General features: G+C 44.8%; 1 protein-coding gene and 1 long non-coding RNA gene across 3 annotated transcripts in view; one reads left to right on the top strand and one right to left on the bottom strand.

Moving 5' to 3' along the window:
* The window catches only part of NFATC1 (nuclear factor of activated T-cells 1), a 114,871-nt gene that overhangs the window by 63,784 nt on the left and 23,269 nt on the right, over positions 1 to 27,818 (bottom strand). For both annotated transcript variants that reach the window (XM_009277187.2, XM_009277185.2), the window contains exons 3-6: positions 13,856 to 14,058; positions 10,522 to 10,694; positions 8,194 to 8,262; positions 7,885 to 7,956 (exon numbers count right to left, since the gene is read on the bottom strand). In XM_009277187.2, coding sequence (XP_009275462.1) covers positions 7,885 to 7,956; positions 8,194 to 8,262; positions 10,522 to 10,694; positions 13,856 to 14,058 — 517 coding nt within the window. The remainder of the gene's footprint in view (positions 1 to 7,884; positions 7,957 to 8,193; positions 8,263 to 10,521; positions 10,695 to 13,855; positions 14,059 to 27,818) is intronic.
* On the top strand, positions 16,615 to 17,027 carry LOC103897207. The gene is made up of 2 exons (XR_657475.2): positions 16,615 to 16,774; positions 16,857 to 17,027. It is a non-coding gene; the product is annotated as an uncharacterized LOC103897207 (long non-coding RNA).

Below are 27,818 nucleotides of genomic sequence, written 5' to 3'. Positions count from 1 at the left end.
GGAGCAGGCTCCTGGCAGGAGCTGCAGCCTGTGAAGAGGAGCCCACACAGAAGTAAGTTTTCTGGCAAGAACTGCGGCCGTGGGGAACCCACGCTAGAGCAGGCTGTTATTGAAGGACTGAACCTCATGGAGAGGACTCACACTGGAGCAGTTCATGAAGGACTGTCTCCCATGGGAGGGACCCACGCTGAAGCAGTGGAACAGTGTGGGGAGGAAGGAGCGGCAGAGAGGAGCTGTTATGGACTGACCACAGCCCCCATTCCCTGTCTCTCTGTCCACTCAGGGGGAGGAGGTCGAAGTCGGGAATGAAGGATTGAAGTTGAGCTTGGGAAGGGAGGAGTGGGTAAAGGTGGTTTTTAGTTTTGCCTTTGTTTCTCACTATCCTACTCTATTTTTAATTGGCAATAAATTATTTTCCCCAAGCGGAGTCTGTTTTGCCTGTGACAGTAACCGGTAAGCACTTTCCCTGTCTTTATCTTGACCCATGAGCTTTTTCATCTTAGTTTCTCCCCCCTGACCTGTTGAGGAGGGGGAGTGAGAGAACGGCTTGGTGGGCACCTGGCAGCTGGCCAAGGTCAACCCACCACACCCCTTTCCTCTACTGTCTTTAGGCACTGATTGCTTCATTAGACTCTCAGCTTTCTGGCAAGGACTGTGAATTTCTATGTGTTTGGACAGAGGGTCCTACTGGAACAGTAACAGTAAAAACTATCTGAAATCTTGCGCTAGCTATAAAAGTTCAGAGACAAAGCTTTGATAGCACAGATACAGCTGCTTGAAGACACTTAGTCTGGCAAAGACATGAAAGAATAAACTTCAAGCATTCAGTCACAGTTTCTATAATAATTAAAAATTTACAGGATTACTGAGAAGTGACTTTTAACTAGAGACCATATGGTTATTCCTTATTTCTCTGTTGTCCACAGTAAGTATCTGTGATTGATTGATCTCATTCTTCACTGTGAAGAGCAACACCCTGGATGAGGCTTTTTGCCGCTGATACCATCTCATGCGTATGGCTACTGTCCCACACTGTCTTTGCCATTCCCTAGACTAAACAGCCAGGAAAAACTGAAACGTGCTGACATTTCCTACAAGCTACATCACTGCTCCTGCGTGCGCGTGAAAGGGTTCTACCATCAAATGACTCCACCATTTGATGACACTATTTGCCCAAGGATATCTATTTCTGGGCAGTGGCCAGAAACCCCTTCAGCTATCAATACATCTCTAGGAAACAGGTCCAAGTGACCTTCACATGAACTCCGTGCTCCCAACTTGTATGCCTTTGAAGTTTCCAGTTTATCTAGTTTCCAGAATTTTTAACCTCACTGCGCATGAGTCAGTGTGCAACCGCTCACTGCCAACTGGAACGTGTGTCCTGAACTTGGATAAACAGACAGATAAAGACAAAATTATGTAGTATCTGTCCATCTGACTAGAGGGGGAAAGGGAATTTTGCCATTTGCTTATTTATTATGTGAGCTACAGTATGATTACCAGTGTGAAACATGACCCCTTTTTGGCCAGTTGCCCCCCAAACTGTGACTGCTACTGGCAATGGAAAGAGCAATGGAAAGATCTCTGAGAATGTAAGATCTTTTACCAAATGGAGCTCTGCCAAGACTCAGGTCACCCGTCTCTCCATCACATCACATCACGTCAAAACAGACTCCAAACCCTGAGCTCCAAAGCGTAGCTGAGTCAAACCAAAAAGCCCACATGCATCCATTCCATCCACATGCCACTCAAATGTTTCATCAACATATCATTTTCCAGAACTTTTTATAAGTTCTCCTGAAGCTAAAATACTGCACTTGAGTTACCTGCCATACAACAAGGTAACTTCTGCTCACACAACATACGGGAAACAGAACTGAATTTCTCAGGCCGACATTTGTACCTTAAAGCAGCAACTGATTGATTCTAATCTTTGCCAGACACAGTGAAATTCGAGAGGAACAAAAAACCTGTGAAATGCTTAAATTCATCCAGCTTCCTTCTTTTCCATATCGCATTTACTTTGTGCAAACATTCGGCTGACCAAGCCTGACCACACATCTAACGGGAGGCAAACTGTAAGTTTTCCCATCTGAAATACATACAGAAAAGTGTGATTTCCTTTGGCATATACACCAAAAAATTTGGTGATTTCACCCAGCTATCTTTCATCTGCTCTAGTATAACTATTACCATGCCATGTCAGCACCTTCATGTTCTAAGAGCAAAACCTGTTCCAGCAGGGAAGAGGAACAGTTTTGACAGAAAAATCCACGTAACAAAATAAAAACAACAGCAGAATGAACAGTTTGAAGCAATAACTATATCTGAAAAACTCTTTAATTGTTTGAAAATATTCAAAAAGAGAAAAATCCCTGGAGGAAATGTTGCTTAGGTGCTGTTTATTTCTCTGTCTTTCAGGAACTTGAGTTTAAAAGGCTTTGGGCACAATAGCTGAGGGTATTACGCAGTTAGGTTACAGAGTGTGTAGGTGCTAGGATCACTGTTGATTTGAAGGCTGAGTAATTAACAAACAACATGTTCAAAACCATTGAAGTCTGTAAGCCTGGAGTTACTCAGAGATACAGCGTTACAAATTGTGAACTCTATTAACATCCATCAAAGAGAGTGATACATCTTCAGGGAGGGGCATTTGTCAGAAGTAAGCTCAAATGCAGGCCTTTGACCAGGACAAAATGGCCCTCAACATTAACAGCCCAGAATCAGAATTTCAAAGTCAGTGTTATTTGAGAAACTAATCCTGTAGTGAAGTTGGGTGTTACATTTCTGCCTTTTTGCTCTTTAAAACTCTTGCCTTGAGCTCTGGTCACCAAGCACAAAACCAAAGAAACGGGTTTGGAGCTCGAACTTAACTAGTGGAAACTCAACTGAATGATAATTAATAATAATACACCAAATATCCATTTCTTCCCATAGATCATAACTTGCCAATAATGAAGATTTCGGTCAGTTTAACCTGATCTCTTAGGTATGTCTAGACTTGGCCAAATCCGTGAAGTCCAGAAATACTTGAGCTAGTTACAGTGCCAAAATCATTCTAGCTACAGGAGTAAGGAGCAATTTTTGAGCAAGGAGCAATTTTTGGGGTAGATTAACTCTTTCAGATCCTAGCGCGAGACTCTTTCTATATCCCAACATATCTTGGGCAACTCCATAACATCCTAAAGCATGCCAGGAAGACATACCCATAACTTTACTGTGCTTTGGTGCTTGGGATATTGCCTTTGTGTCTCATCAGTGAGCTTTCACTCGTCAGTTACAGGAAACGTTTTGTGAACTGAGTGAAGAGAAACCAGGATTTTTCCACCGCACTCAGTTTTATAGATCACTAATTATAATCTGATATACTAGGAGCCAGCAGTCTGGTCATTTCTGTTAGGCTTTTGTGCTGCTTTATGTTCAGTAACTCGTATTACCTTCAGAAAACTAGTTTTGAACAACAAATACACAGTGTTTGCAGAAGCTGTTACCAAAAAAAGGTAGCTGACAGATATATAGTCCTTAAAACATATTCTCCAAACACCTCTGCATTTTCTGAACTTCCCTCAAGGTTTTTGTTGCCTGGTACATTTATAATCTAGAAATGGAATAAAAAGCTTTTAGAAGATAAGTAAATAAATCAGTGTCTTTTATTATAATTCCAGATCACGATCTGTGCTCCTGCAGATGCATATGTTACACAGGAAACATTTTGTCCCTCCTAGCCAAACACCTCCTCCCATAGACCACAAACATCAACTTCATTTCATCCACTTTCGTAACTAAAACGCACACCTTGCCTCCACAGCAAATACCAGCATACAGACATCAAGGGCCCTTGCCAGTAAGAAGTTGCAGACTTTTTTATATTTTAGAAAGTACTAGTTCTGATGATAAACAGATTGGTATTGGACGTCCTAAACCTAGCACCCAACAACCATGACACACAGACTCACAAGACCCTTTTGAAAGTCAGGAAGAGAAAAGCATGACTACAAAGAGAGACAGAAAGCGAAAGAAGATAAGAAAAACAATTATTAGTGTAATTTGTAAGAGACAAAGTCATCATGGGACTCCCCAGTCTAAGGAAATTCTGAATTTAAAAGAGTGAACCTCTCAAAGCACATTCAGCATTCACTTTTTTACTACTGCTAGGCTTCTTGGACATCGTTTTATACCATTGTTCATCACTGGAAAGTATGGTCTGATGTGCAAGCAATAAAACATTGACCAAAATTCCATAAAATAAGGACTCATTTCAACACATGAGAACCTTTTACGGTACTGTAAAAGGCTTGAGCAAATTTTAGTCCACTTCTGAAAAGACTCATTATTTATCCAAAGGGGTGCCTTCTGCCTGAGCGCTGGACCACACCGTGAGGGGTTCTCCTCTCAGAGGAGGTCCTCACAGTGCTCCTCCCACGGTCCTTTCAGTGCGCCTTCATCCCTTGGCTGCCTCGTTCCTCCTCTGTGAGATGCAGAGTCGCAGGGCTGCAAAGTATATTTTGCTCTGTTTCATACGCTTCTTGGCTAAAAAGCAGCCAGTAAGGGGTTAAGCTGAAAGCACCAAGCCGCTGCCTCCCCAGCTGAAGGATTGATTTGATCATTCTTCAGGGATTCCCTCTTGTATGAGTCACTGCTCAGACAGACTCCCCACGAAAGGAGGCCAGGATAATGCCATTCCTCCAGAGACTACAACAGCTGAGGGCTAGCCCTGAAGATGGAGAGCTTGGGACTCATGCTTGGAAAAACATTCAGCGGACCACAATGCACTAGGCAGAATTAAAGAAATTAACCCAAAACACCAAAAACCAAACCACCACCCCCCGCCAAACCAACCCAACGTGGCAACTGCTGAGAGTGATTGAGACCTGTTACGGATGGGCAGCTTTATAGGAAAAAAGAAAAAAGGGGGGGGGGGGGGGGAAGGCGAACAAAAAGTGTTCTCGAACTCCTTGCGTTAACCAATTAAGTATGCAGACTAGCATGAATTAGACAAGCTCCCGGAGACTGCCTCCCGGCTTGGGGACTTTGCCTGAGTGAGGACTGACGACATGAGCTCATGTAGTATAATATTTAAATTTTATATAAAAGATATGTTCTCTTTATGAGTGCAATGATTCCTGTGATCTATTACTTTGTAATAGCTGCGTTTGGCTGCTACCCACCAGGAACGTGATTAACATTTTGAATTAAAAAACAAAAGTGGTAACAGCAGCAAAACTAATGAATATCTTCAGCTAATCACAAAAGTTCATAACCAGCTTTCTAAGAGAAAGAGAAACTATGCTGGTGTTCCCTGTCTTGACCTACTTTCATAGACATGCAAGAGCTGAAAGGGAAAGAAACACCGTGTGCTGGTTTTCAAAAGTGAAGGCTGCTAATGCTTGTTCATTTGACATTAAATACAGTGACTCTGCTCAAAAACTGGGCCGGAGCAGTTTGCCACTGAGACAATGATGCATCGCGCTTGTTTGTTTCCAATGCTTCGAGCTGTTAGGCAACGTAGCACACAACTCATCACAGAAGCCCTAGAAATTGCCCAGCCCAGATCAGCCAGCAACTTTGGTTTTTGTGTGCCATTCCTAGTGACACGACTGAAGCTCCTGGAGATGCTGAACACTCTCGACTTCAAAGGCTCGGCCCCTGCAGTGTACCTCCGTGAGGCAGTACTGCCCCGCAACTGCAACAAATCTACCGTGAGACCACTAAAACCAGGCAGGACAGTTTCAGATCAGATCTTTCAATACTGACTTAATGATCTTGATTACACTTCAATGATAGCAGCTCACTGACTGACTCCTGCAGTGTCGCCCCTCACTCCATGCCAGGGGGAAGAGTGCGGGGGGATCTCCGGTGGTGCTTTCATGTAGAAGAGACACTCCTGCACTGGTCCATCCTGCCAACCCATGCACCCAAGGAGTTCACCCCATCCATTTTTCAGGGTGACAGGCAAGGCATTTTCATAATTTTCTTCCTCATCAGCACACCCAGTGTGCAGCAGTACACTCCTTCACCTCTCACAATGTTTAAAAAATGTCACTTATATAAATTATTTTCTATCTGTATGCTGTCTTTGTGCAGCCTCAAATTCCTTTTGCTTGAGGGAGGTATTGCTGTCTTTGTGCAGCCTCAAATTCCTTTGGAAACTGTCTGGTTAAGAAGTACAGGGCTAGCCCCATTTTGCATTTTTGTAATTTAAGGCTATACAGTGAACATCCTGCTTTTGGTGTACTTAATGCTAAGGCAGACAGTGTCCAAATCCACACTGTGGTACCTGCTGGTGGGCAAGTAGCATCAGCATCATAATCCTTTGGGACATGATACTTCAAAATTTTTCCAACTCAATAAAGGAAGAAGAGAGAAAATAAGTGTGAAGGAAAGCACCTTTTAATGTGGTTTCCTTCCTGTAATGAGACAGATCGAGGACTTTATTCCTGACCTGTCACACTAACCCACTTCTGTGCAGCGAAGGAAGTTTAAATATGAAGTAGTCACATTCTTCCCTCCCCTCACGCTACGCAAAGAGCAGAGTTCAGGGTTTTTTTAATTGCAATACTACCTTTTTTCCTTTTTTTTTAACTTTTTTAAGAAACAAGAAGGGTGTTCTGCTCATCTCACAGCCACAGCCTGACCGCGCGTTGCGCGGCGCTTGGGGGTCACAGGAACAGCGCTGACTGGCTTTTGCCGAGGAGCCGGGGCGTTACCTCCGCCTCACGCGCACTTTTGGTGGCTTAAACCTCACCAACCCAGGACTCCAGTGGGGAACTTCAGGGAAGTCTTCTGCTCTTCTGAGCCCGCTGAGCTCGTGCTGACTCAGACATCTTTGCCTCCAGAGCCTCCCTTGCTCGCCCCCCATCCCTTCCTGCAGCCCGGCTTCCTGCACTGCCGGCAGCAACCCTGGGCAGGGAAATGGTGTGGGAACCTCGTGGATATGGAGGGTTAAACGGGCGCAGCATCAAAGCCAGCGCTGGCAGCCTGAGGAGGCCTGAGGAGCGCCCAAGACAGTTTAAAGTTCAGGGGGGGTTTCAGCCGGCAGCTGAGGAATCCGTAGCTTGTGCCAGCACCACAGAAACCCTTTCCAAAGCAAGACTCAAAACTACCCTTAACGATTTCATTTCAGAGCCTGACTTTGACTCACAGCTCCGCTCCCACCACCTTTTCCCGTGGGGGCTTTCACGCGTGTTATGCATTGTCACCCTGTGACTCACCGCTCCTGCAGACACCTCCTGCTCCAGCCCCAGCTCCCACCCCATGCCGCTTGCCCTGCTTCCGCCTGGTCGGGGACCCTTCCCTGGGAGGACCAGTCCCACCACCAATGCACTGCAGGAGCACTGCCGTGCAAGGGGGGAGCCGGCGGCAGTCCTTCCCCAGTCCTCAAGGTAAACCAGAAATATCTCCTTCGAATGAATGCGTGCACGCCGCAAGTCCTCCTCAGCCAGCGGATTGTAAATGCCACCGGTCTCGACTGCCACAGGAGACACACGTGCACATACACATCACCAGCAACACCACTCCCTCTTCCACAAATTACAGAACGGTTTAACAAGATGCACCACCTTGCGGGTTTTACAGAGACATGCCACCTGAGATTTTGAACACCTTTCACAGGTCCTACCTGGTACAGCCGTGGTTTGCTACAGAGACAAATGCCCAACTTCGACTTCCAGTGTTGCTATTGCCTACCTATAACTACACCTGCCATAATGTGAAACCTCAGCACTAGGCATGGCTCAGATCACTTTCACAGCTTTGCCAAGTGACATGGAAAACATATTACATGCAGAAGAAAATGTCATTACCGTATTTATGCTTTCATCATTTGGCAGAGATTTTAAAACAGGGGAAAAAAGGCAGACCGGAGTCTAGATTGAAAAGACATACCTGGTGCTTTCTCCACAAAGATGACTTTGGAGTCTTGCAGAAAGTTATGGCCAGTCAGTATCATTTTTTTCCCTCCAATAACAGGAAAGCTGTCAGTACTTTGCTTCTCCACCAGAGGCAGTTCTTGGGCAGTACCTATAACTACACCTGCCATAATGTGAAACCTCAGCACTAGGCATGGCTCAGATCACTTTCACAGCTTTGCCAAGTGAGGAGGAAAACATATTACATGCAGAAGAAAATGTTACCGTATTTATGCTTTCATCATTTGGCAGAGATTTTAAAACAGGGGAAAAAAGCAGACCGGACCTCCAATAACAGGAAAGCTGTCAGTACTTTGCTTCTCCACCAGAGGCAGTTCTTGGGCAGATCTCTGAGCTGGAGAGTTATAAAGACGATAAAAAAAAAAAAAGCAACCACAAACACACACACACACAAAAATAAGTAAATACTGCATCAGTAAGTAACTTAATGCTTACCCTCATAAGCTAAGCTGTGTTTGATATAGAAACAAAGAAAGGTCAGAAGGTTTGCAGGAAACATGGTTGGTTTTCAAGCGCCTTGATCGTAAACAATAGGGTTATCAAACATAGCAGTACAGATTCAAAAGGCTCACAAAGAACAATCTGTTTTAAAACTCAGCTTGATCTGTACTGTATCAAAAAGTGTATTTTAATTAAAATTCGTTTATTTAAAATAATTTTCTCTTATGTTATCTATAACATATATGCCGTGTGTTTACAAGACACACATGACAAGATGACCATCCATGTCCAAAATGTGTTTCAGTCACTAAACACTGTATTGACAATTCTGCAAACTGTCTTGCAGCAGCAGCAGCCATAGGCCTCGCGATCCAGCAGAAGTTCACAGTTTAGACAGCGTATTTCCACCAGCACCTGAGTGCCAAAGCACACGTGGATCCATGCAAACAGAATCCGGTATTCTCGTGGCACATATTTTATCCCTCCCAACTGGGACACGGAGTGAGCATGGCTGTGCTTCAAGGGATGACGTGACATTTTATCCAGATTACATGGTTTCTCCTGGTGTCACATGCACTAAGAGAAGCAGGAAGCTTTTGGCACCAGCTTATTCCACATTCTCCACTGGAAATAACACCAGCATTTTATTTTTTCTCCTGTTTTCCGCTCCTTTCAGGAGGCACGTACCACACTTTTGCTCGTTACACAACCCTCAAAACTGCAGTTCACTGATACAAATTTACTGGCTTCCTGAGCTTGGCACCTTCGCACAGACCAGTTCAGGATATATTTAAATTGTGCCTTATCCTGCTACATAGCAATTGAAAAGCTCTCATCAGCTTCAACGGGAGCAGGATGAAACCATGACTCCTCACATTTTTTGCTTTGCCTGTTAGCCTAGAACTTGCTCTGAATAAGAAACAAAGGGGAAATTGTTCATCTCATACATATCCTGGACAGAAGACAGGGCTTTATGCCAGTCTACCTGCTATAGCAGGAGGCTCTGCTATTCTTCATAAATAACATAGGTTTATCTTAATGTAACTCCCTTCCCACTGCCAATGCTCATTTGTTTATTTAAATGAATGACTGTGAAGGAGAGAAGCTATCACTGTTGGTCTAAATGCCACTGCTTTTGGAAGAGGAATGCAGGGATGCTCTTTCCTACAGCCTCTCTATTAACGATCCCTGAAAAAGCACCATGCCTCCAAGAGATCAAATGTTGATACACTCCAGGACCTGCCAGACATGTTGTGTGGGACTCCAGCCTGGCAATGACACAGGGACAAGGGCGGACACGACCCTCCAGCACGCACAGGGCTAGGGACGGTCAAGCCTTCCTCCCCATCCCCTCTGCTCCCCACCCCCAGAGCTCACCCCCCACTTATCCACCAGATGTTAAGTTACTCCCTACCCTGTTGGCATCAGAAAGATCCACTTTGTGGAATCCACCAAAACCTTGAAAAACTGCTTCGGTCCATCCAGCTGACCAAATCAGCCATGGGAGTTAGACTGAAATTCAATTTCCACCACTTGTGCTGGAGTGTTGAAGCTACACGAAGCAAAAAGGTTTTGTTTTGTGTGTGGGAGGCTGATGAGGCTTATGGAGCAAGAATGATACAGGTGTCTTTGGAAGGTGCCCCAGTGTATCTGATAAAAAGCAGCCTGTTCAATCAAAGAGACCCCAGTGCGGAAACCTGGTTTCTGGAGGTTTTCTGAAGCCGCAGGCAGCTTGTGCCAGTGCGTCAGCTCTAGTATACTGCTAGCTCCGCATCAAAGAGGTTGGGGTTTTGTTTGCTGGCTTTTGCTTTATGATGGGGAGACAGAGAGTGAAAAGGACACAATAGCTGTTTTCCAAAACTCCTACAGCAGTTACCTGTATGACAGGGAGTCACCAGAAAAAAAAGCCTTGTCACTCTCAGGTCTACTATTAGTTTAAGTGCACTCTACTTTTGTTCTTTCCTATAGAAATCAATGCATGAAGCTACACACTTTTTTTGTCTTCAGTATAAACCATGTGCTTTTGGAAAGTAGATTAAGGTTCACCAACTAGACAGGTAAAGCAAAACCAATGTATAGCATGTCGGTGGACAAAGACTGCGTGTGAGGTGGCACAATACCCAGCAAGAGAAGGATGTTTGTTGCTACTTACAGCACTCAATGGGGTTGGAGGCTACTTGCAAGGAGAGTGTCCTGCCATTGGCCTGCGGGATATGAACCCTGAAGACCAGCCGCACACGTGTGTTCTTTCGACCGATGTCTGTCTCTCCCTTGCGCAGCTCGATGTCAGAGTTTCGGAGTTTTAATATCCCAGCACAGTCGATGCTACCCAAAAGGAAACACAGAGCAATTCAATTCATTTCAAGAAGGCTTCAGAAGACAAGATCATGCAATATCTTCCCTCTCTCCTGTACATCCTTCTTAAAAATCTGAGTCAGACACGACCCAATGACCAGGCTGAACACGGCAGACTTTGTTAAGCCTAGTACTTGCATCTGCAAGTAGCTGATTTGGGGCTATCTGTAGTAACAGGTAGCTGTTAATATCTGTAACAGTAGCTGCTACTACTGTTGAGCACACAAATTTAGGATGTTACTTCGGTTCCCAGAGGAAGAAAATCTGAAAGATCCTTCCTCTCGAACAAATCCTGTAAGGATGGTGCTTACAGATTAACCAAAGCCCAAAGAAATAGTAAGACTAGAAAAGTCAATGGGATGAGATGGTAGTGCACAAAGTGTTACTAACCTAGAACGCAAGGTTACTTACGATTTCACTTGTTACAGCTAACTTGGAGAAAAATCTGACATGATTTTTATTCTAGGGCAAAGTCCTGAAAATGCTTATTAATGAGCACAGCTCTCCCTGAGGTCAGTTCTACTGTCAATGTTTTTATATTTAAATGAGTTGGAAATATGCCCAAGCTGAGCGTTGAGCTGAAGCTCTGCATGAAAAAACCTAAACTCAGAGTCCTCCCTCCACATTAGGGAAAAACGTGCTTTTCATCAGGTAGAACTATTACTATTTCTGACCCTTCTCTCCTTTTTTTAACTTTGGTTTTCTCCTGGATGAGTTTACAAGTCAGGATTTTTGTCAAAGCAAATTTCAATAGAGGAAGTTTCCAGAACAAAAGATATATAAACATACGCACTCAAAAACCCACTGCAAAAATACCTCTGCTTTGGCATGACTACAAAGCCTACATGGCAGTTTCTTCTGGGTACTGGTCTCTGGCATCATTTTATTACACTGAATATGCATAGTTTAATTTTGTTTTGCATTCAAAGAGTCTAATTCCACCTCCAGATCTTTGAAGCTCTGTTCTGAAGTAAACTGCAAACAAGAACTATGGCAGCATGGGTTTGATCTACGTTTTTTCTAAAGTATGGCTTTCAGAATAACAAAAAGGCCCTTGCTGATACGATCAAAGAAACTAATGAAAGTATTAAAGCTTCTCAACAATGCATATTAGCAGGTGAAGCCATAAGAATTATGAAATATTTGTACCCATGTCAAAATTCTACGCAAAGATCCATAACATACGGAAGAAACAGTGCGCCTCTCAATATTGTCTCTCCTATAGCAACACTTGTAAAATAAACAAAAAGTACTTAATGACAATTAGTTCAGCGCCAATAAAGTTCAGAGGAGAAAAAGCATTTGAATTCAGGCTTGTAAAGTCATGGACATTAAAATCTGAAGTCAACAGGAGTAGCTAAATGTGCAAAAGTTTAAACGTGCAGATGAGAGTCAGTGTTTCACTGAACCAAGGCCTGAATACACAAAGTATGTGCGAGAAAAGTGTTTGCTCCAAATTTCAATTCATTGTTAGTGCTACATGAGGTTTCAGACTACTGACGTGTAAGGCTTACATATGCCAAAGCATTGTTGGTGGTTCTTGAGAGAGCTCTACTACGATCTGGCACGCATGTCACGAAAATATTCAGCTTGGCTCCCAAACTGTGCAACTACCTTTATTCTAGGGAGAAAGATGATTGAAACAGTAATAATGTTTCTAGATGGCCAAAAATGTTATTCAAAATGTTATATAAAGGACCAAATAAATATCGCGTGGGTACCAATTGTTGAAATTTCAGTAACCTCAATGGAGTCATGCCAGCTTACGACAACAGCAAATGGGGCCAATAATTTTGCAGGCATGTCATGACTTTTAACACAATGCACTGACAAAGGTCCTCAGGTCTTGAGTGATCACCCTAAGCCTGGCTGGCAATGCAGCTAAACACATTCTAGCTCTTCTATTTACATGAGGCACTCTGGGGCATGTTGTACATGACACTGCAAGCCAGCTTCTAATAACCACTACCTGCGGAAGGACTTCAGGTGTCTGATATCATTTTTCATTTCATTAAGGCGCGAAAAACTATGAATAAGAAGGAGTGAAATTGTGATTTTAGTAAGCTCCCTGGGATTTTCCCATGGTATTTGGTTTGGTGGGGCCAGGATTTCTTGCTTGCTTTCTGTCCATCTACCTACTTATCTTTCTATCTCCCCATACATACGCACAAAGGTGCATGCATCTATATATAAATATGAATACATTCACATTTATACACACACCGAGAGATGTACGTGCACGCAAGCACACACAAATTCCTCCCAAGGCAAGACACCTCAGATAAGGGTTAGGATCATTTGAAGGAGGGGGGAGACAACTCAGATAAGGGCTAGGATCATTTGAACGAGGGGGGCAGGGAGGACAGGATTAAATAATGTGGAGGGTCTCATGTATGTCACATACACAGAGGGATATTTGACCCTTTATTCATAGTCCTGTAATGAAATTTACCTGTGTGTAATGGACCTACGGGGCACTTAATTATCACTCAGACTCCTGCTAATTCAGAGATCCTTAGACATCCGTGCCTGCTTTTCTGCATAGGACTAAACTTACCCCAGTTTAATAACTCCAATCTGTAAGTTGTATCACCTTTACTCCCCTTCTTAGTTCTAGAAGCTTTGCTTCTAAACTAATGCCATGAAAAATGCTGATTTTTATTATGTAAGAAATAAGAGTGGTTTTATTCGTCTCAAAAGAACACTAGGGTACTTGGAAATGCTCTCTAAGAGTTTCCTTTGACATCCAAAGATAAATTTTAATAGGCCCTGTTCCTTGTGCTAGTGCGTATAGGAGCAAGAGGTGTCATATTTAGAAACTAAATGCAGGAGCTGAGGTAGGAGATATTTACAGCTTGGTAACTGAGATACTTATTTTAAATGGCAAATAAGCACATTGGCTGAAACTCTAGAATGAAAGCCATCAGTTTTTGTAAATATTTGTGAAGTTCATTTTGTTGTTAAGCTGATTAGGGGCAAAGTTGTGAAAACCTACTATTAGAGAGAGACCTTTAAAAAAAAATAGGAAAAAGGAAAATTGTGTACAAAAAAATAAAAAACAACACAGAAGAAATCAAGCAGAGCAACCAAGAGGAAACTGCTAGGAGTCAGATACGGTGCCTGGGTCTTACATTGCTCTCATGTTGTTCTCTGGAAGAAGTGGAATTTCCAGGACTTTGGTGTTGGAAAGTATTGTTTCGTGGCTGGTGGTAGAAACGGTCTTCCCGGTGATTCGATGAACCTGGTAGAAAGCATGGGGTCGCAGCAGGCGGTCGTCTGCAGTCCCAATGAACAGCTGTAGCGTGAGCGGCTCGCTTTCTAAGTAACCATGTAGCTGGCAAGAGAACAGAAAACGCCCACTGAGCACCATGCACATAAACTGCTAGGAATCAATTAAATTTTTATAAGCAGGAGAGCCTAATTCAAGGAGAGAACTTGTGACAGGTGCTATGTGTTAAGTTCCACCCTTCCATTTTTCCTGTAACGTAATATTGGTACAATAAAAAGGTGCACTCAGAAAATGTCTCATTACCCTAAAGGACCTGAGGCACTTTAGGTGGGGTGAGCTTTTGAGCACTCCCGCTACGTCCACAGAAAACTTTGTATAAATTCTGCCGTGGCATTCAACAAAAAAACACAATGAACTCAATGTTCCCTCCCAGTACTGAGGGTGGCAAAACCAATGGAGCCTGCAAGTGGAAAGGACACAGCTCATCCATCCCCGAGCTTCCCAGGTCATCCCTCGTGCAGCAGCAGGCTGCTGCTTGGGACACGTCCCCTCATTAACTGATTTTTATGCTGGTAAATACCTCCTGGGACAGCGTGGAGACAGATCACATATACATGACTAGTAGCTCACCATGTGTGTCAAATTCTTGTTATAATCGCACAAAAATCTCATTGAAGCTACTGGGCCTGACTTGAACCTCATCCATGTTACAGTGACCGCTCTGATGACAAGAGTTATTTCTGCCACAGGCTGGGGACAGAGCAGGAGCAGAGTCTGGCCTCATCCCCACCATCTCCTGAAGAAGCTACTCTGGGTTCACACTGGTGCGAAGGAGACCACGGGTGGAGGTGTCTGGGGACAGCTCCAACCTCTGCTTAACACTGCCGCCTGATGCTGGGAAATGAGTTTCACAAAAATAGTTATCTCGCAGTAGTTAGCCACGAAGCCCCATCCCAAGGGAAGGGAGGATGCAGCAACTATAGGAGAGAGGAGTGCGGGCAAGGTGGGCTGTCCCAGGAGATGTGCCATCTCAGAGCAAACCTGCTCGCTTTGTTGTAGGTTTAGTTTCCTCTGCGAATGGTTCAGGTGGGTTTGGCCATGAGTTATCCACCATCACTGCACCATCACTAAATCTGATAGATCAAAATTAGACCACTGATCATAATTCGGTGAGGAGCAACATTTTTCATTTACGGAGCATGCAAGTCCAAAGCTAAATAAAGCTGAAAGCAAGTGGTGAAACCTGTATCAAATGTTGTTAATATTTGTGTTTTGCTTGCTTTCACTCTCCTTAAATCTTAAAAAGTAATTTGTGGCTTCATAATAACGTAAGACCTATCTCTCCGGAGTTTTTTACCATCTGGCAGCAGGAATGCTATTAAGAACAAAGATCTTGAGTCACTTTTGCTCCTTGAGCACTGCAAAATTCTGGCGAGTGCAAACAGAGGCACAAAGTCTTCCCACTGCTATCAAACACACTGATGGCAACAGGAATGCATAATGGCAATATTTCAGGTACCACGGTAACCAATGCATGAGCAAGGAAGGACGCTGTACCTAGACACATCTTCTATCACTAATCGGGCATACTGCAGATTTTTCACCCAATGCTTTGGTCAGAAGAGCCAAGAGGAAAACAGAAGCACTTTAATTTGTTTGATTTGGTGTAGCAATTTTTACATCCTTACCTAAAGCGCATGGATGCCGGGAGGACGCAGGGACAGGAGGAGGCAGCTCATTTCTAGCACTCCAGTATTTTATCAGCTCTGCATTGCTGAGACACCACACGAAGGCAGCTCGGAGCCAGGGGGTTGTGATATGATATGGGGGTTTCCATATCAGCGTTGTCAAATTTAAAACACATTAGCAGCGGTTTGAAAATCTGTGGTATTGGCAAAATGACGGAGAGAGAAAAGCAGAGCCAAGCCCGCGCGTTGCCTTCAGCAGGGTGCCGTGGGCTCCACATCTCGGTTCAGCCCCACACGGAACACCCGCCTCCTACGGCCCTTGACACCAACATTAGCGCTACACTGCAAAAAGAGGGCTTTCTGGCTTTAACCCCCATAGGTGGAGATGCAGCCCGAGCTGCCGACGGGCGATCGCAGGTGTGCTCCTGGCACAGCGGGCGGCCACGGGGAAGCCACCATCCTACTCATCACCACCCCATGCACCCCGCCTTGCAGCCCTGGCTGTTCACTACCGTCACCGGCGCGAGCGAGCGGGCTGGTGGAGTGACCTGGATTCGGCCCGGTCTGATCTCACCCCACCTCAGCATCTCCAGAGCCTCAGCAGCAAAGCTGATGTGACAGAGGAGACGCAGGGTATCGTGGGGTATTTTTGATCGCAAGCGGCACGCAGGTTTGCAGGGGGGAAAAGTAAGAGTGTGACACACCAGCCAATTAAATTTCTATGCATTACCAGTGGTCACTTCTCCAACTCGTCATGGACGGTGCTTTTTATGGAGAGTGTAAAATTAAAACAAACACATATTGAATTACAAGGCTGCTTAAAAGGTAAAAATAGACTAGCGAGTAACTCAAACCTCAATTCAGCAAAAGCTAAATCGCACACCGAGGTACCCATATGTTTTACTGAATCCAGAGAAAGGGGTCAAAAAATGTTGGTCTTGCATTGGGTTCTGCTATTTCAGGCTTTATCTTTAAATCTGAACTCAGCTGCTGCCGTATCTCACAACCTACTGCTGAGTCTCAGCTTGTGCTTTTCCCACAGGTTTCCTACCAGGAGGCAACTGAACACCCAAAGTCCTCAGCTTTGCGTACCTGCCCTCCCCCGAGAAGGGTTCACATGCTGAAAATAAATAGTAAGATCTCAGATGCATGTTTTGCATTGTTTTTTAAGGCTTGTGATCTTTAAACTAAATTTATGTTTGTTTTTTTTTAAAGGCCCTGTCGTACAGCCCTGCTGGGCTTTGCTTTGGATCCATTACCCACAGTTACTTACTCCCTGACAGCTACTTCTGCACCTGAAGACAAGTAGTGGCTACAGCACTGAACGAACATGAATTTTCAAGAGCTGGGAGGTGTCAAAAACACCCAGAAAGACTAATGTAATCACTATACGGTTGGTTTTGCTGCCCTCAAAACAGGCAAAATCCTCACTCTCAACTCACTGTAAGTTTTATTTCATATTCTGCGGTAGGAGGCATCCGATATCTGATATGTATTTCCCTTTGAGTTTTACCCATTGCATCACATTATTTACTTTTATATTATGTCACATAATCACGTATGCCAACAGAAGCAATAAAAGAAAATGATGCAAGGATTAACATTTAAAGGGGCACATACTGTGGATGACTAATTTTAGATTATGCACCCAGCGCACAACTTCTGTGACAGACAGCGCTGAGCTTTGCGAGTTTTCGGCATGCTGCAGATGTCTGGAGAACGGGCAAGATTTTGCTTACTCTCAGCTGGGTGCAGCGAGAATATTCTGCGGCTCCCTCAAAATATAGGTGAGCATTACTACTGTCACATTGTTCAGCAGGACTACGAGGGGAGCGGTGGCAGTAAAGGCAGAGCTGTGGTACTCCGGGCTGTTAGATTTGTCAACAGGTAAAGGGAATATCGAACAAGACAGATGTAAAATGGGAAGGGGGAAAAGGGGGACTGAGTATTTTTCTTTGTTAGGAAAGATCTCGCGCGTTCACATCCATGCATATTTTCCACGCGTGCTCTGGAATACTGTACTTGGTGGTATAATGATTCTGTTTCCTGGCGTGCAACATGGGATGCATGCGTCAGACACCCTATTTTTATCTTTTTCTCTGTGTAACACAGTCCGAAGCTCTTCTCTTAATAACTCAGTGGCTGAGTACAGGTGACAAAGGCTGCTCTTGGCTACGGCATTCATAATAAAGGATGTGCCTTTCCTACCAAGCGTGCTTTGCTTGGCAATACGCAGATCCCAGTGGAAAGAGCTGTACTTTCCCCTGCTGTGAAAGCGTAAAAGGACTTAGCTGCAAATACGGATCAGGTGCACAATGTTTTGGAATGAGTTTTCCTTCCCAAATAAAGGTGAGGATACAGCAGTCGCCTGGTTTAGTACAAAGGAAAAATGCAGGCAAAACTTAAGTATGCAGATTTTGGTTTTAAAATGAAAGTAGGTCATATTCTCCTGTTCTGACTGACCACTGACTACTCTGCTCTTTTTTTTTTTTGAGCAACACTGTTGAAAATATTTGAACTGGTCTCAAATGGTATTTGCATTTATATTGTCTGAAGCTGCTAAGATCAAAATCAAACTTAATTGTGGGCCTGTTTTACACTCCTCTAATTCTATCAAAAGCGATGCAGTCACTGGTAATTAACACCAGAACAGGACCGATCACAGTTAAGCTCTTTGTCACCTTACATTATCTTACGCAAGAGCGAGGGAAAGGCTGCACCGGCTGGGCGACTGCTCCACTGCGCCAAGCTTTCCCTGGGATTCCTACACCTCTCCATCATCGCTTTCACAACACCCTCTCCCACCAACACGTCTTGATTCTCACCAGTAGATTGCTGCTCGTCCTGACGCAGGGTGCCAAAGCAAATCCCTGCCTTTCCCCAGACAGACGCGCCATGCACTGTGCATCAGGCCTGAATGTTTTCGCGCGTCCAGGCGCCACGGCGCTAAACGCCAGGCGTCTTCCTCCGGCGGCCAGCAAAGCGCGAGGGAAACAGTGCTGTTTCACCCCTCACAGCCAACATCCGACTGCAAGGTACTATCTGAATCAGTCCTACAGCGATGATAACCTGAGGTTTATCACAGACGTGAGCATACCCAGCCTGCCTGGATTCCAACCGTGTGCCTGGTGCATATCTATGAAATCTGGCAATCAGAATTAAACAGACTTGAAAAATGATGAGCAGACGGAGCTGAGGTGCTCTTAACATGAGTGTTAGGAAAAAAAAAGCAAGATGTCCCCAAACCTCGCTGTAGTTACCGAATTTTGAGGCATTTTTGCAAATGTCGCATCCAATAACTCAAACGCTATTTCACCGTCGGTGGTTATTCTGGAGTCTGTGAGGAAAACTTCTATTATTTAAGCCACGACATTTATTTTAAGAAACGCGGCTGAAATATTCTGCGTGCTCCCTTCCAAGTGCTTTATGCTTTTGGCGTGCTGAAGCATCTGTTGAAATGCTCAGAAAGCTACCTGTCGTAACAAGGAGCCCTCTGTGCCTGGAGAGGCTCCTGGAGGCCACCGAAAGAATGGTCCCATTCGACGGGACACACCAGCCAGGTATACTCTCTGCCCCCACTCACGCCATCAGGAAAAAAGGGAGCTACACTACATAATAGCTTTTAAATGTACTTATTTGGAGTTCTGGGAAAAGACTGCAAAAACCTTACAGCGGTGCATTCCTCCAGACTCTGACACTGTAAATATGTTAAATGACCGTAGTGGCTGATTTAGGGCTTAGCCCGTCCCAACGCATTCAGGGCAGAGCTCCCACTAATAACAAAGTGGGGCATGACCAGGGACCCTCTAAACTAGTCAGCAGCTTGTGCTTGAGACTCTCCACGCTAGTAGGGGCTGCATCCTTAATGATAATGATGTGCCAAAAAAATCCATAGGTAACATCCGTATCAGCGACGCATCTACAAATGTGTGTGCCTGCTCTTTGTACGTTTGGTACGTAATAAAGACAAGTAGTAAATACACCCATTTATGGTGTATAGTAAGAACAATATCTACATTTTCTTATCCTACCATGTAACTGATGGCCATGCTGCTTGCAGCAGGTACCGCAGTGCTTACGCTCAGCAATGCCTTACAGGTCCATCTGTCCCACTTGCATTTCTAGAACTGTTGAAGGAATACCCTGAGTCAGTCTGGAGAGAATCATTAGTGAGACTAAACACCCGGTCTGGGGAGAGGGGGCTTCTTTCCCTTTTTTCCCCATCAGTGTTTTGGAATGTAATTCTAATGCTTTCAAAAAGGATAAAAATCTATAAAATAGTGACATTTTTAAAGTAATTGTTGCTTGTCTCTTTAAACCAGAGCTTCAGGAGCTACACACCAAATAGCTTAATTGCTAACTTTCTCAAGCAGTAGGTCTTTTTCTTGGTTACAGTAACTGCACATGATGAATGATAAAATGAAACAAATTGTCATGTTTTAAAAACGTACCTAATGTACAGCCTCAAAAAAATAACATCAGCGAGTGCTCAGTGTCCTGATTTTTTAAAACCAAATGGAAGATCAAACTGTTTAAACTACAAGGAAAGTGCATGAACATCTTGAGTATTGATTTTAGCTGTGAGCACCAAGCATGCATAAAAATAGGGTCATCAATCTGATTTTTAAGAAAAAGAATTTACTTTTAGCTACCACGTAGAAGCACTAGGAGATGTAAGCCGTTGCATTACGGGTTTAAACGGGAAGAGGGAAAAGTTGGTCTTGCGGGCAATGACTATCATGTGAAGCGAAGTGGAGACCCAGGCATCTATTCTCACGTGCGCTGCAGAGATCCTGCCTGACCTTCGCCTGGGCAGCCACTGAACTGCCCTGCCTCTGCGCCCCTGAGCTGAAAACGCCCAGGGACCTGCTGCTGAAAGCTCAGGGAGCCAGCAACCTATGGCTCTGGCAAAAAAAAGACGAAAAGACTGCCCTCATCACAAAGTCCCCTCCTATTCCTATTCTGGCCTGGTTTGACTCCGAATTCCTTTGCTAGGGGAAGCTTGTGGAAAAAACACACTTCAGGTGCCCAGAGCCAGGGGATGGTAGAGGCTCTCCACTCAGCCTCCCCTCCCAAACCAAAGGGCTTAATACCAAGTGCCCGGGAAAAGCCAGGCAGCCCTCCGGCAGATAAGGGGGTGCACCGCGCACCCCAGGGCAGGGGCAGGGCACTACCAGGCAGCTGTACTCTGCCCTACAGAGCGGGCTCCAGGCAAGGGCCAGCAGCCCCCAGCTGAGAGATGCAGGACCCCGCGGGGCAAGGAGCGGCCCTGGCAGCGCCGATTCGGCCAGACACGCAGCATCCACTGGGCACCAAGAAACCACTGCGGTGCCCGCCCTGCTGCGGGCTCTCGCAGCATCCCTGTCTCTTTCCAGCTGTTTCTCTCCACCTTCAGCAGCACGCTCTGCAGGGGTACATGTTTCAGCCACTACTGTACCACCCACATGCTCTTTGTGCTTTTTAGGTCTCTGGCCCAGAAGGATGCAGGCTGCTGCAGCCCACAGCATACCTAGGACTGAGAGAGGCACATCATCCTGACCAGGTACCTCTTCCCTTTGCCGGCAACCAGGCATGCAATAGTGGGAGCCAGTTTTCAGATGACGTGCAAAGCTCAGCTCCAGACCACTTGTCACCGTGGATTCAAAATGGAGGTGCTGAACTTGGGCCACGCAAATGCTCCTGTACACTCTGTTCTCTGATGAGAGCACAAGCCAAAAAAAGAGGAGAGTCTTATTCAAAACAGCAGAGCAGACAGACTTCAGAATTAAAAAAAAAACAAAAAACCCACCTCCTTAGGAGCTGAGGTGACTGTCTGGCTGTGATAGCTTCTGCTGAATTTTGTCTGACAGTTAACCAAAAAAAGCATATAATTTATGCCCTGTGCGACTTAACATACATGCTACTACACCTTAGTCCTTCACTTCAAATAAAAATGTAACAGGAATTCCTACAGGTTTTTGTGCCGCTTTCAAGATTTATTTTTCCTTTCTAAAACTAATTTTCCTTGGATTCACTCAAACTCTGTTTTAAGATCCAAATGTAGTCAGAGCTGGTCCACAAATAAAAATCAAATGGCTTGCTCCTGCAAAGGGCTAAGCCTGCGCAGAGGGCAAGAGCTGGACGGGAGAAGGATTGAATGGAAAACAGCAGGAGTGTGTTTTATGTGGCACTTTCTAGTGCTGCCACTTGGACTTTAATTCAACAGTGCAGCAAAAGAGCAGCTGTTCACATCACGATGAATAAAGACCTATATAAAACTTCCAGCTGCAAATACGCTGTGAGGAATTATTAATCTTAATGTAATAGAGATGCTGTACACTCAGTCACTGGCTCACAAGTCATTTCGGTCTCTATCCAGGGAAAAACAGCCTTCGTGGCTGCTGGCTTTCAGCACAGCCATGAAATCTCCTTGTCTAAACAGCCACAAGACACTGCTCCCTATTTCTAGGAAGGATCTTCCTCCTCAAAAACAGACGTACCTAGAAACCAACCCAACTCACACTCCTCCTAAAATTGTTAGACTTACAAGAGGGATGCCCATCAAAAAAGGAGTTACTAACAGAATGAATTTGGAGGTCCTGAGCTCCTTATTCATTGGGACACCAGGAAATCATTACTGCTCTCGTGCCATTTTCTACCACGAGACTGAAGAGATATCCTTCCCATAATCCCAGCTGCCCCTTCACAATCCCCAGCCCCACCTTCAGGTGACCAGAGGCAGCCAGCCCTCTCCACACCATGGCCCATCTCTAAGAGGGCACCACCTAACTGTGCAGCCGTGGGAGCTTCCAAAACCTCCCTGGAGAACAGGGCTGGGGAGAGTCGTTCCCCTGTGGAGGAACAGAGGTGGCACCCATGCCAGGCAGTCCACTTAAATGAAGAAGTTTTCCTCTTGGTAAACAGCCCCACACTTGCCCAAGGGGGGCCACCGCTGGCCCTCATGCAGGAGGACAACCTTGCCCCTGGATTGCTTGTCCTGCGGCACGGCCACCAGGTGTGACCTTCTGGGGCTCTCCACCCTAGCAGCCTGCGTGTGTTTGCATTTGGACAGGATCCATAGCAATATGAAGCCGAAGCGCAGGAGGCTTTCAGATTGCATTCAAGTAAGTGTACGCTGACAACAGAAAGAGGGGCTCTGGAAACCGCGGATTAAAAATCCGGGTCTGGGAGGAAGTCCAGTGCAGTAGTGTCCCCCCTGAAACTACCCAACCCCTCAATTTACTCAGCTTCCACTGAAATGTTTGCCCTCAGCATCCGTAACAGCTTCCAGCTTGGACAGTCATACCCGTGATCATGCAAGAGTTAAAAAAAAAAAAAAAACACAGGAGCACTGCAACAGTTATTACATACAGCTTCCACTGAAATGTTTGCCCTCAGCATCCGTAACAGCTTCCAGCTTGGACAGTCATACCCGTGATCATGTAAGAGTTAAAAAAAAAAAAAAAACACAGGAGCACTGCAACAGGAATTTATTACATATTCTTAGGCAGATACCCCGGGCAAGCTTATACTTGTGAACCTGCCTTTCGTCATGCCGCTGACGCACCGCTTGCATCCAGCAAGCTCCCATTTGTGGGTGAGCACAGGCTGGCCTGGGATCCTCGGGCGTGTGTCAGGTGCCGTCAGCACAAGTGGGACAGGCGTGATGCCCTCACTGATGCCCATCCCAGCCACGGTACAGCGCCACTGCCAATATCCATCGGCGACTTCTCCTAACCCGAGACACGCCACACACCCTGAATGCCGCATTATCACTCGGTGACTCACTAGCGCTGCAGTAACTGCATGACTTTGAATTCCCACCCCTGCAAATTTGAGGGCAACGGGGTGCCCAGCTACCCCCAGGGGTTATCTGCTTAAGGGTCAACGCTTTTGAGGTGCTCTTCCTGCACATCAAGATGAGCACTGGCTCACATGGGACAGGGGCAACACAGTTCCAGGCAAAATAACCTCTGGGGTTCATAGGCACCAGTGAGACAGTATTAGACCAGAAATGGCTGCTTTCCCCCTAAATTTTAACTCCTATCCCAATGCCATTTATTTAAACTGCTACTGAAGACAGAAAGCTGGGGCTATGTTTAAATGCTTTATCTCTGTAAATATTTGGAGAGCTATAAATACTGAGCCATATTCATAATATGAATTTTGGACTGACTGACCTGTTGCCATGAAAATTACTATAAATACACTTCCAATTCTTAATTTCTCTGATTTGCCAAGAACTCCTTTAAAAAGACAAAAAAATTCTTATGTAAGACGTCTTGCTATTTAATTAGCCATTGGAGTCAAAGGCCGCAGCACAGAGCAGGAACTGAAAACTCAATGATAGAGGCAGACAAAGCACGTAATGCACTAGCACGCTATATAGCTGTATGTCCCAAGTGGGACTTATTATAATCAGACAGCCCATGAGTCAAAGCCCTGACTGCTTTCTGTGTTTGGGGAAAGGAGGCAGCGGGAAGGGAGGCTGTCTGAAGGCCTGAAATAAACCTCCTCGCTTCTTCTGCAAATCACATGAATACCGATAGCTTCCAAATTTCACAGTACCTCTGTCCGTTTTTTATGCAGAAATGAATTAAAAGAAGGAAAGCATTTCAAGGCATTTTATAAGAGCGCAGAGCGAGGATGGCTTTGCGGCTGAAGGAGTAGCGAGCTGGGCATAGGGCGATCAAGTTCCCATCTCCAGCTCTGCCAGATAGTTTTTGCTTCATCACAGATACATGACTTGATTAGAGCAGAGAAAATTTCATAACAAGTTTTTACATATTTCCAGCCTGCTCTATGTTTAATCAATTTGTGCTTCAGCCTTCTTATAAAATAAAAGCCAGTAACCATGCCATGTGGCCGGGTAACCCTTTCTTCACTACAGAAAACGCAGCTCTTCCCAGCCCTCTGGTTCCAATCCTCACACGATTTACACCCGCGTTCCTTCAGGAATAAAGCAGATTAATGCAACCCCCTTGCTCTTCAGAGTCAGAAAAGTGCTGTCTGCACGTATATGTTCCTCAAGAGAGGTTCTGCTTCCATTGTTTCAATCCAAAAAAAGTGTTGTCATCACATGCACAAGATTCATAAACATGCTATTTGTGACTCCTGTCTCAGAGCAGAAAAGGGCAGTGTGTTTTGCCAGGTCACTACACACTTCTGGTCCTACTCTCCTTCCACAAGCCACCTTTGATCCACCTGGTCCGATTACACTGCAGTTTTATCTGAGAGCGTGCCTTCCACAGAAAGCATCTTAATGCAGCAATATAGGTCAGGTATATCTTATAGCTCGGCTTCAAGGTTTTGACCTCCAAGACAGTCTGATTAAACTGTGAAAAATCCAGAGAGATTGAATTCCACACTGTGAGTTGTTTGAGAGCAACAGTGATGCCATTGGTTGATGTCACTTGTTTTACCAAAAAAAAAAATGGATGCAACAGACCAGACTCTCTGACCAACAAAAATAACATGAGCAGCTCTGCCCAACTGGCCACAAGAGCTAAAAGGAACTGAAAGGCCTGTGATCTCCAACAGCAAGTAAATAAAATAAGCATGAAAGACTCTTAGATAAACTTTCTCAGCACATACGGACTATTTTCAAACGATCATTCCAAATATTGTCACGTTGAGTAACATTATTTAGCAACAGCTGTTGCACTAGAATTTCATCCAAATACTGACGAGCTAATGCCACAACCCCATTTAAAGCTAGTAAGATGGCCAAATAAAATGTTGCAAATATCAATGGCAGAACTTGCCAATAAAAGCTTTACAGAGTAGCTTATCTGCTGCTGCAAATGGATGATACCTTGCTGCAGTGGGTGTTGCAGGATGTCAGTGCACGACTGGGATTTGAGGAGCACACTGAGGGTAACACTTTCTCCTTTTTTGAAGGGAGGTGTGATGAGTACTGGTGACCAGGACCTGTGTTTTTACACGCAAACCAAGACAGCATCTATATCATCCTGCTGACTTCAAACATGAGGCTCTGGCATGGGTCAAGTCCCAAGCCAGAGACAGGAATGCCAAAGTCTTAAAAGGCACCGCTTCTCCCCGTCATACTCAAGCCTTACTTGGGTATCTAACCTACGAAGTAAACTTCCATCCTGGCGAACTGGTAAGATCTTAAAGCCTGCTGGGACCAGTTATACATAATTATACACAACACATCAAGTCAAAAAGAAACAGGAAAAAGCCAGGTGATTCACGCCACCTGACTTTAACACATACAGGCTGGACAACAACAGGGTCTAGTCACCTTGGCTGCCTTCACAGCCAGCAAAATGAGACATGCACTCTGAAGGTGTGACTTACCTGAGCTGCTTCAGATGTTCACATCAGAATAAAATTAATAGCTTCCTAAACTCTATACTGACAAGCCTCCCCCGATTACAGAGAGAAACTAAGGCAATTAGCTCAGCTGCAGACATCTACGGTTAGCCAAATAAATCCAAAATGTTGACTCGCCCCGTAACCAGCCCAGGCCACAGTTCAAAGCATGAGTGTCCCACAAACCCAGGGCAGTGCTGCAAGAAAGGGACACTGCACTTAGCCCAAAAAGACACGGAGCAGAGCTGCTGTGAGAAGACCCCGGCAGTGGCAGAGCCCACTACAGACACAATGCTTTGCACTTCACCATCATGTGTTTCGGGCCCACAGCTTTTCACAGCAGGGGTACGAGACCATCAACTTGAACGGTGGTACTTTGCAGCCCTTTCCTCTCCCAGAGGGAAAGGTCAAAGTCAGCTCCACCACAGCTTAACTTCAGTGCTTCGGCTTCTCCACCCTGATTTTGGGGGTCTGCTGTACCACGGACCTAGAGTCAGCCACAACACAGGGTGGGCAGCGGGTGGTCACAGCTGGGAGACGGACATTTAACCGGCTCCACCTGCAGCCTCCCTCCCCGTGCCTGAGATGAGACTAATAGCCCTTCCCTCTCTCAGAGGAGAGGTGCTGCAAGGATCAACTCATTCACGTGCAAAGACTGCAGCAACCCACCCCCAGCAGCGCTCCCCATCTCAGCTCTGGAGCACTCAGGAAATTCTGCAGCAGCATCAGGTACATTTTGGGTGGTCTTGCTGTTGTTTCAAAACTGGAGCGCATGTTAAAGTTGTAATAAAAAGGCAGTACTCTTGCTAATGTTCATTTTTATAATAAATTCAAACTTACTTATATTACACACCTTTCTAATACATAAAGGGAAAAAAGCATTCATTAATAACTGGAGAGTGGAGAGGCTCGAGGCCAAATTTGATCATATTTTTCTTTATTTTATTTATGTTATTTTATTCAAGACTGGAGGAACAGAAGAATGCTTTTACTCATTAGATGATTTTCCTAAAAACATCTGCTATTACAGCTAGGCTTCTAGGTTAACGCTGCCCTGTGATTAGAGCAACTACCCATGTAAAAGCTATTCGGGCTGAGAGTTTCAGGGGCTCCATTTACGCTAGCAAAACTGCAGAGCCAGCACCAGCATCGCTACTGCACTGTCTTGCTCTTTACAAAACCTCTCCAGTCTGCCTCCATTTCAAGTAGGGCTCTTGCAGCCAGCAGTGGGGCTATGTCAGTTCACATATTTTAAGGTTTTCCTCACAACCGGGAGGGATTAGAAAACGAGGCTTTGATGTGTTCAGGACATGTGCTTGAGATTACTTGTGTACCTAGATGCTAGCAGATGTGCCTGCAAGTTGTGGTCTAAATTTGTTTGTCCCTGGCAGCTCATGTTTGCAGCTATGGGTTGAGTTTGTGTAAAATTATATTACTGTATGCCATTTTGTAGTCAATAATACTCTATAACCTATATTCAGTAACAATATTTGAGTCTACACTGAGGAATATTATATTATTGCAGAGTAAGAGCTACGACACATAAGGCCCACATAATGAAAACAACATCATTGCAAGAGAAGCGGTTGAAAATTAATTTGAAAGCCATTTGGAAAATTATTGCAGGATTATTAAGGATTATTGATGAATAAATGCCATCTATATTTTTTTTTAAAAAGCTGCACATTCCAAGCCATTTTATGAATTCCTGCATATATGGGGAGAGATTTACATATTTTATGTAGCTTTTTTTTTATTCTGAGATGACAGGCACTATCCAAGTATTTTTATACATATAAACACGACTGCTCCACACTGTATTGTGTTTCAACCAGACCAAATACTCTCCGTAGCACAGGAGGT

The sequence above is a fragment of the Aptenodytes forsteri genome, unplaced genomic scaffold (assembly GCF_000699145.1).
Source record: "Aptenodytes forsteri isolate BGI_AS27 unplaced genomic scaffold, ASM69914v1 Scaffold338, whole genome shotgun sequence".
Lineage (NCBI taxonomy): Eukaryota > Metazoa > Chordata > Aves > Sphenisciformes > Spheniscidae > Aptenodytes > Aptenodytes forsteri.
Note: the sequence above shows the minus strand (reverse complement) of the source record. Positions and strands in the feature narration are given on the sequence as shown.